Raw genomic sequence first — 10567 nt, 5'->3', positions numbered from 1 at the left:
AGGTGCACACCACCAGACTCAGGCACAGCTACATCCCCACTGTTATCAGGCTTCTTAGATGTTTAGCTAATTAATTTATTCATCTTATAAAAAGAATCAGGCTTCTGAATGGTCCTTCCATAAGCTGGGGTACTGTCCGATTCACATCTATCCCATTGCGGACATTGGACTTTGTCTATGGAACTGGTACGCTACGTTACTGAGAACTATATTCTACATTCTGTATCTTCCCCTTTGCTCTACCGATTGTGCTTGAGTTTGGCTTCAATGTATTTATGTATAATATTCTCTGATCTGATGGAGAGCATGCAAAACAAAGTTTTTCTCTGTACCTCGGTACACATGACAATAATAATAAACCTAAAGCTCATTCCCAGAGTCCTGGTTTCTGGACTGATTATCACCCATTTCCTCTTGCTATGATGTAACCTTACTGGCCACTTAAGATTCTTACTGGTTTCAAATGTATGAGCTCAATTAAATTCTGCCTGCAATTTCTGCTCTGGAATATCTGATCTAAGCCTAATGGTCTGAAGTAGATATAAGTACCAACCTGGATCCTGTGTAAGTGCTCTGACTGCCTGTAATCACCATTTTCATTGTTTGTGTGTGTGTAATTTGAGGATTTAACCCAACTCCACTAGAGTCGATAATAAGAGATATAGATTTTATATTCTTTCATCATCCAAAGAGTTGATTAACGGCCTGTTGCTGCCTATTTCAGACCTCAATGAACTGGTAATCAAGCCAAATATATAATGATGAATCTGGCTGGGTTCTGGATCCCTTTTGTGTGTAAATCCTGGATAATCACCTGGAGACACAAGGAAATTACAGATTCTGGTTTACAAAACAAAAAACAAAGTACCAGAGTAACTCAGCAGTCACACAGCATCCGTGGAGAACATGGATAGGAGACGTTTCGGGTCAGTGAAGATGAGTCCTGAGAGTTCCAGAGATGCTGCCTGAGCCGCTGAGTTACTCCAGCACTTTGTATCTTCGGTATAAACCAGCATCTGCAGCTCCTTCCTACATATATTGAATGACAAGGCAAGAGAAGACCAAGCTAACTACTGCAGAAGAAAGCAAATATTTTTTAAAGGAATTGATTGTAAGATTATTGCAAATATTTATTCTTTAGAACCTTAAAACAGATTAGCAATGGTTTGCATCATAAATCATGATTGATTACGAGGATATTGCCAGGAGTCAAGGGCCAGAGCTACAGGGATAGGTTGGGCAGGCTTTATTCCTTGGAGTGCGGGAGGTGAGGGGTGATCTGATAGAGGTGTACAAAATCATGAGAGGAATAGATAGGGTGGATACATGTCTTTTCGTGGGAATCGAGAACCAGAGGGCATAGATTTAGGGTGAGGGGGGAAAGATTTAATAGGAACCTGAGGGGTAACATTTTTTACACAAAGTGTGGTGGGTATATGAAATGAGCTGCCGGTGGAGGTAGTTGAGGCAGGTATTATTGCAACATTTAGACAGGACAGCACAAGTTTAGAGGGATATCGACCAAACGCAGGCAGGTGTAGATGGGACATGTTGGTCGGCATGGGTAAGTTGGGTCGAAGGGCCTGTTTCCACACTGTAGGAATCTATGACTCAAAGTGTGATACAATTGTAAAAATCAACTGCACTGTCTAAGTAATTCTGATGTACAAATAATTACTGACAAGGTAACAAACCTAAATATAACTGATTTAGGACCAGCAACAATGGAACTACTGCTCTAAATTAGATGCAAGAAGTGTAAATAACAGCCTTTCTCTGACACTCAGCACACCATGCCTGCTCCACGTCCGTGCTCAAACGTCAATGCTTTAATTTTGGAAGCTGTTTCATCGCTGCAGTCTTTTTAATTGGTCCTTTCTTGAGTTCCAAAATCCTTTTTGCAGTTGGCACATTGCGCTTTCCTCTAAAATAAACATAATTATTATTCATTCATGAGAGGAATAGATAGGATGAATGCACAGAGTCTTAAACCCACAGTAGTGGAATCGAGAACCAGAACATGGGTTTAAGGTGAGGAGGGAAAGATTTAAAAAGAACCTCAGGGGCAACATTTTCCACAGAGAAGGTGGTGGGTATATGCAACGAGCTGGCGGAAGGGCCAGTTGAGGTTGGTACCATAATGATATTTACGAAACACTTGGACAGGTATATGGGTTGGATAGATTTAGAGGGATTTGGAGCAAATGCCATCTTGGTTGGCATGGGGAAGTTGGGCTGAAGGGCCTGTTTCCGCGCTGTATGACTCATATGATTCTGATTCTCCGACCCTCTATGACTCTGTTTGTAATATTTAATTGCATTCAACAGCAGCAACAATTTGAATTGGCTACCGAGGCCGAAACGAACAAATGGTCTTTAAATTCCAATAAGGGTAGACCAATTGTCTACTTATTTTTTGATTTGGACTTCATGTTTTTTTATGGAGAGTTGGAGGCGTTCACAAGAAGTTTACTTATAAAGAATTGGATCCTGTGGGGGCAGCACAGTGGCACAACGGTAGAGTTGCTGCCTCACAGCACCAGAGACCCAGGTTCGATCCTGACCTTGGGTGCTGCCTGTACGAAGTTTATATGTACTTCCTGTGACCCCGTGGGTTTTCTCCGGGTGCTCCAGTTTCCTCCCACATCTCAAAGATGTGTGGCTTTGTAGGTTAATAAGCTTTTAGTGTGTATGATGCAAAACTGGGATAACATAGAACTAGAGTACAGGGTGATCGTTGGTTAGCGTGGACTTATGGGGCCGAAGGGCCTATTTCCACATTGTATCTCTAAACTAAACTAAAAAGGAAACTATTGAAGCAGATATAATCACAACTTTCCAATTATATTTGGACAGATAGATGTAGAAACAAGGAACGACAGATGCTGGTTTACAAAAAAATACACAAAGTGCTGGGGTAACTCAGGCAGCATCTCTGGATCATGGTACAAGTGACAATAATATCTCAGTTTTGCCATATGAAATATCATGTACTGTTTAATGCACCATCTTGTTGTGAAACATGTTTACTGTTATGTAGGAATAACAGACAAAATTGTAAAAATACTTACGTCAGAACCTTCATTTCTCTTGATCCTATTGCCTTTTGTTTCTTTGCTGTTTCAATTGATAAGGATGTCTACATGAGTTAATCAGAAAATGAACTGTTCAATAATCCAAAAGTTGTGCAAAGTTATTAGTTTCATCCTTTTACTTCTGTAACCAAGTTCAATATTTTAAACGTGACATAAAACGCAGCAGATCCTAGAAGTATGAAATAAAGGCAGAAAAAGGCTGGAAATACATCCATAGAATTGAATTCTATAATTTAGGTAATCTCGAACAACCCCTTCCTCTTTCCCTCAACTTTCTCCCTCACACCTCCTCTTTCTTTCCCCCCCCACCCCATATCCCACCTGGTCTCGCACCTATTTCTCCCCTCCCCCACCACCGGCGGCATTCCTTCCTCTAGCTTAATAATTTGCAAATATGCAATCCTTTTGTCTCACACGTTCTGTCTTTTCATCACTGGCTTTTGTCCAACCATCTGCCTATCAAAACCCCCCCTCACCTGCGTTCACCTATTGCCTGCCAGGCTTTGACCTGCCCCCTCCTCTCTTCCAGCTTTGTCCCGTCCCCCTCACTGCCTACAATCAGTCTGATGGGTCCCAACTTGAAACATCGCCTATCTACACTGATGAGCCAAAACATTATGACCACTGACAGGTGAAGTGAATAACTTTGATTATCTTGTTACAATGGGACCTGTCAAGGGGTGGGATATATTAGGCAGCAAGTGAACAGTCAGTTCTTGAAGTTGATGTGTTGGATGCAGGAGAAATGGGCAGGAGTAAAGACCTGAGCGACTTTGACAAGGGTCAAATTGTCAAATTGTCAAATTGTTATGGCCAGACGACTGGGTCAGAGCATCTCTGAAATGGCAAGCTTGTGTGGTGCTCCCAGTCAGCAGTGGTAGGTACCTACCGACAGTGGACCAAGGAAGGACACACCACAAACCGGCGACAGGGTGTTGGGCACCCAAGGCTCATCGATGCGCAAGGGCAACAAAGGCTATCCCGTCTGGTCTGAACCGACAGACGATCTATTGTGGCCCAAGTCACAGAAAATGTTAATGGTGGTCACGGGAGGAATGTGTCACAATACACAGTGCATCGCACCCTGCTGCATGGGGCTGCGTAGCCGCAAACCAATCAGAGTGCCCATGATGACCCCTGTCCATCGCCAGGTCCGATGAGCCCCGTTTTCTTTTAGATCACATGGATGGCCGTGTACGTGTGTACCGTTTATCTGGGGAAATGATGGCACCAGGATGCAATGTGGGAAGACGACAAGCCGGTGGAGAGAGTGCGATGCTCTGGGCAATGTTCTGCTGGGAAACCCTGGGTCCGTCCATTCATGCGGACGTCAATATGACAAGTGTCACCTACCTAAACATCGTTGCAGACCAGGTACACCCCTTCATGGCAATGATATTCCCTGATGGCAGTGGCCTCTTTCAGCAGGATAATGCGCCCTGCCACACTGCACACATTGTTCAGGAATGGTTTGAGGAAAATGATTAAGTGTTCACGGTGTTGCCCTGGCCTCCAAATTCTCCAGATCTCAATCCGATTGAGCATCTGTGGGATGTGCTGGATTGACGTCCGATCCACGGCGACTCCACCTCGCAACGTACAGGACTTGAAGGATCTGCTGCTTACGGTTCGCTCCATGTTGCTAAAAATCACAACTTTATAGGAGCACAATGAATGCTCGTAAACTGGGACAAGAAAAGTGAATTGCCTTTGGTAATCTCCAGTAACATTTCCATTCCATTTGTTTCTCTGTTTATGCCCTCAATTGGTGCCCATCAAAACCCACAGCAGCCCTGATGTGTGAACCCATTTCATCCAAGGGCGGCACTGTGATGCAGCGGTACAGTTGATGCCTTACAGCGCCAGCGACCCGGGTTCAATCCTGACTATGGGTGCAGTCTGTATGGAGTTTGTACATTCACCCTGTGACCGCATGGGTTTTCTCCGGGTGCTCCGGTTTCCTCCCGCACTCCAAAGACGTGCAGGTTTGTAGGTTAATTGGTTTCTGTAAATTGTAAATTGCCCCTCGTGTGTAGGATAGCTTTAGTATAAGGGTGATCGCTGGTTGGTGTGGACTCGATGGGCCGAAGGGATTATTTCCATGCTGTATCTCTAAATTAAACTAAACTAAACAAATATCAATTAAGGATATCTCTTCATTTTCAAACAGAATAAACATAACATCACCCACAAATAGGAAAGAGTTAAAAGGAAGATAATCTTCTAATTTCTACAAATAACAGTGGGACTGAACATAATTAGTGCCTTTCACATGTACGGACGAACATTTAAGGTTACAAGCTGTGCATATCATTGGCATTGCATTCCCTGTTTAAAAATATATAATTAATACCTTAGGTAGGACCAGAATATTTTTTAAATGTATTTTTGTATTTTAAAAGTTTAAGCAGCAAACTATATGAAAACAACCTTTGAATATTGCTACCACAATTTAAGATTAATAATATTATTCATTTATACACACAGTGCTGGAGTAACTCAGTGCGTCAGGCAAAAGATTCTCTGGAGAACATGATTAAGAGACGTTTTGGATTGGGACACTTCTTCAGACTCAGAGTGGGAATGGTCGGTGTGGACGCAGGACCAAAGTGCCTGTTTCCATTCTGTATCTCTAAACTAAACTGGATTAAGAAGGGGCATTCTTTGTTGCAATTTTATGGTCCTGTAACTAGTTTTAACTTGTAAATTGCTTTACATTCAAACTGATGCCAAGGATCAGTTTGGAATCACTGATGAATTACTCCACCAACATATTTATCCGAATGCTGCCTGTATTAGAGAGTGTTAGCTCCAATGAGACATTGGACAAACTGGGATTGTGTTCTCGGGAACATCAGAGATTGAGGGGAGACCTCTGGAAGTATATACAATTATGAGAGGCACAGATAGGATAGACAGTCAGAACCTTTTTCCCAGGATGGCATAGCTTTAAGGTGAGAGGGGCAAAATTTAAAGGAGACTAGAGTAGATGGGGCGCCTTGGTCGGCATGGTCGAGATGGGCCGAAGGGCCTGTTTCTGTGCTGTACAACCCCCTCAATGACAAAGGCATCAGGCTGGATGGTAAATGCTGTGATTCTAACTCCCGAGTGTTCCCAGCCTGGTCTGTTTTGATTTCACACACAGCATCGGGACTATTTTCTCTTGCATTTTATTATAGAACTAGACAAAGTGGACCATTTGGGCCCAAACCTCTCCTGCATTGGTGCAGCACCTTCTCCTCCCCCTCCCCCCCTCCCTCCCCCTCTCCTCCCCCTCCTCTCCCCTTCCCCTCTCCCTCCCCCCCTCCCTCCTCCCCCCTCCCCTCCCCCTCCATCCCCCCTCCTCCTCCCCCTCCATCCCCCTCCCCTCCCCCCTCCTCCCCCCCTCCCCTTCCCCCCCACTCCATCCCCCTCAACCCCCCCTTATCCTGCCTCCCACCCCTACCTCCCCACCTCCCCCCCCCTCCCTCCCACCCCCCTCCCTCACTAGGAAATAGATTTAAACTTTAAAATGTGAATAACTTTAAAAATATAACGCCGATTTCAATGAAACGTCTTCCATTAGCACCAAAGGCATGACGGTGAGTAAGGTGGACCTAAAATTGATGCGCTATTGTGTACCGTTTTGGCTGTAGTTCAGGAACAAACTAACAAACAAATGAGAGTTTTAGTATATAAATGCATGGGGCACGTTTATTACACAGAGGGTAGTGGGTGCCTGGATGGTGCTGCCAGGGGTGGTGATGGAGGTTAATACAATTGTAGCATTTAAGAGGCTTTTAGATAGGAAGGTATTCACAAAAACTATGCTAGTGTCATCAAATGGATATGCATTATGTTAGTAAGGTAGGCACATGGATATACAGGGAATGGAGGGATATGGATCACGTGCAGGCAGAGGAGTCTAGCTTAAGTACGGCATAGACCGGCATAGACCTTATGGGCTGATGGACCTGTTTCTATGTTCTAACTTACCTGGGCAATTTCTGTAAGGTATATGCGACGCTCATCATTGGCTTTATGGTAAGCCTGAAGAAGAAAATTTATTGAACAAAGTATGGTTAGTTAATTGATTAAATTATATAAGGAGAAATGATTTTAAGCTTAGTGCTATCCAACAAAAATTGCTATCCAGCTATGGGAGTAAAAAATCCGGGTTCGATACTGACTACGGGTGCTGTCTGTACTGAGTTAGTAAATTTTCCCTGTGATCGCGTGGGTTTTCTCCGGGTGCTCCAAATTCCTCCCACACTCCAAAGATGTACAGGTTTGTTGGTTAATTGGCTTCAGTAAAATTGTAAATTGTCCCTAGTGTGTAAGATAGTGCTAGTGTATGCAGTGATCGCTGGTCGGTGCGGACTCGGTGGGCCAAAAGGCCTATTTCTGTGCTCTATCTCTAAAGTCTAAAGTAAAGAGTGATATGTAAAGCTGGAGGGAGGAGTATCAATGAAAGGGAATAGATGGGGGAGGGATGAGGGGTGGGATGGTGAGATAAACTGGTAAGCAATAGCGGGGATGTTCAGTGAATCTACTATCAGGTTTTCATCGAGCTAAAGAAAACTCTCGAGACAAACCTTCCCTTCTTGTTCTATACGCCACTCATAATTTTTAAGCTGGTTTTGAAGGCTTTTCTTTTCTTTTTCCAGTTGCTTTATCAGCTGCATGAGGGCACCCTGTAAAAGTGAAATTTTGGAGATAGTGTTATCTGCCTCAAAAAAAACATATATCACAGTTTTAGGCTGAATTTTTTTGGTATTACATTTGGAAATTGTCGGGACAATATATCAGAAATTGCAAATAGTCTGTATTTAAAAATACATTCTGTATTTATAAATCATTTCATGTCCTGAGCTCATTTAACTTTCATTGTCTTTTTTACAAGGATTCCAACCTGAAACATCACCTGTCCATTCCCTTCCCAGATGCTGTCTGACCCGCTGAGTTGCTCGAGCACTTTGCTCCAGATTGCTTAACAGTGGTGCAGCTGGTAGGGCCACGGCCTCATAGAGGCAGAGACCCAGGTTCAATCGTGATCTTGGGTTCTGTCAGTGTGGAGTTTGCACGTTTTCCCTGTGACCGTGTGGGTTTTCTCCAGGCGCTCTGGTTTCCTCCCACATTCCAAAGACGTGCGGATTTGTCGGTTAATTAGCCTCTGTAAATTGCTCCTAATGTGAAGGGAGTGGATGGGAAACTGCGATAATATAAATATGTGGAACAAGTTGCCAGAAGAGTTAGTTGAGACAGGTTCTAAAACAATTATACAACATTTAAAAGACATTTGAACAAATATATGGATAGGAAACGTTTAGATGCACATGGGCCAAATGCAGGCAGGTGGGACTCTGGAATTTAGCATGTGATAAAGTCACAAATGCATGCAGTGATGGACTGAGTAAAATTAATCATATAGAACGTAGAGCAACATAGAACAGTACAGCAGAATAGGCCCTTTGGCCCATAATGTCTATGTCCAACATGGTGCCAAGACCAACTCATCTGCCTGCACATAATCCAATAGAATAATCCAATATAATACTCATGTGTTAAGAATTTTTTTTAAAGGACACAAAGTGCTGGAGTAACTCAGTGGGTCAGGCAGCATCTCTGGAGAACATGGATATGTGACGATTTGGGTTGAGAGCCTTTTTGAGACTGGGGTCTTTTCTAATGTCTACAAAACAATGAGTGAAATAAGGGTATGGGAATCTCAAGGGAAAAACAGAGAACAGTACAGCACAAGAACAGCCTCTTCAGCCCACAAATCTGTGCTGATCACGATGCAAAGACCAACTCTTATCTGCCTGCATATAATCATAATATTTATGGAACTGATGCGCTACAATGCTGAGAACTATATCCTGCACTCTGTATCTTCTCCTTTGCTCTACCTATTGTATTTGAGTTTGAACTGCATCCATGTATGGTATATCTGATCTGATTGGATAGCATGCAAAACAAAGCTTTTCACTGCACCTCGGCACACATAACAATAATAAATCTAAACCTAAACTTAAAATGTCAATACCAAACATGATACCAAGTTAAACTAACCTTTTTTGCCTGCACGTGATCTATATCCCACCGTTCCCTGCAGATGATGGGTCTCAACCCAAAACATCACCAATCCATGTTCTCCAGAGATGCTGCCTAACCCGCTGAGTTACTCCAGTATTTTGTGTCCTTTGGTGTATTAACCAGCATCTGTAGTACTTTATTTCTACATTGCATACACATCCATGTGCCTATCCACAAGGGGTGGCACAGTGGTGCATCATTAGAGTTGCTGCTCTACGGTGCCAGAGACCCGGGTCCGATCCTGACTACCGGTGCTGTCTGTGTGGAGTTTGCACGTTCTCCTTGTGACTGCGTGGGTTTTCTCTGGGTGTTCTGGTTTCCTCCCACTTCCCAAAGATGTGAAGATTTGTTGGTTCATTGGCCTCTGGGGAAAAGGAATAGGTGACGTTCCAGGTCTGAAGAAGGGTCTTGACCCGAAACGTCACGTATCTTTTTCTGCAGAGATGCTGCCTGACCCGCTGAGTTACTCCAGCATTTTGTGTCTAACATCAAACGCATGGCTGGTTACCAGAGAGACCACGGTGCAACGTTGAAGAGGGGAGGGGAGGGGGGGGGGAGGGGAACTTGCAAAGAGGTGATAACGGGGTGGGCAATGATTAAAAAGAAAGGAAGTCAGTCATGCAACATCTAATGCACCTGTCACGGTCACATCAAAGGTTGTGATCACTGGCCTTGCTGCAAGATACATTATGAAAAATATGCAAATGACAACCTATGATGGATGAACACGAGTTCAAGGAAGCAATTATAATCTTTTGCCCGACTACAAAATCCCTTGAAAAGCAGCAGGGCCATAAATTTTCCTGTGATATGTCGATATAAAAGGGAAACAATAGAATAGTATTTTTTTAAAGGTTAAAGCAGTACATTCTAATCACTGTGGGGCTGGTTTCTGTTCCAGACACTTTCATCCACTATTCTGATTTGTTTTAGTTAACACAGATGAAATTTGGCTTAAGGAATGCACTTTTTGCATTGGAAAAACCATTATTACATTCAAGAAACGATGAGGTACTTGGGGGACAAAGGTCATTTCCCGTGCTTGATGAACTTATTGATAGAAATCCTGCCCATTTCACCAGCTATTCTCTGCATCTGTCCAATGTACCGACAATGTTGCAATAACTACAAAGGGCATCAATAGGCTGAGGAAGGGGTCAGACACGTGGTAAACGCAGTGTCTATTGTCGTCACACAGCAAGCAAAAATCAATATACTGCCTTTTGATTAAGGGTGTTAAATCAAACGAAACGAAAAAACTGACATGATGGATAGATGGTGGGGCAATCTGGCCTTTTTATCATCATTGCCTGAACCAAATGCAACAGCGACAGAACATCTTCATTTAGATTTTAAAATTAAACTGTAAGCACCTGCAAGAGGTTGCTAATACTTGT

General features: G+C 43.3%; 1 protein-coding gene across 1 annotated transcript in view; it reads right to left on the bottom strand.

Moving 5' to 3' along the window:
* Positions 1-616: 616 nt before the first annotated feature.
* Positions 617-10567, bottom strand: part of ccdc169 (coiled-coil domain containing 169) — a 26941-nt gene continuing 16990 nt past the window's right edge. Inside the window, 4 exon segments of the mRNA XM_078402343.1 lie at positions 617-1924; positions 3072-3139; positions 7071-7124; positions 7670-7768. Coding sequence (XP_078258469.1) covers positions 1822-1924; positions 3072-3139; positions 7071-7124; positions 7670-7768 — 324 coding nt within the window. The 3' untranslated portion in view covers positions 617-1821.

This window comes from Rhinoraja longicauda, chromosome 7 (assembly GCF_053455715.1).
Source record: "Rhinoraja longicauda isolate Sanriku21f chromosome 7, sRhiLon1.1, whole genome shotgun sequence".
Lineage (NCBI taxonomy): Eukaryota > Metazoa > Chordata > Chondrichthyes > Rajiformes > Arhynchobatidae > Rhinoraja > Rhinoraja longicauda.
The sequence above is the reverse complement of the archived record's forward strand: the minus strand, read 5'-3'. Positions and strand labels throughout refer to the sequence as shown.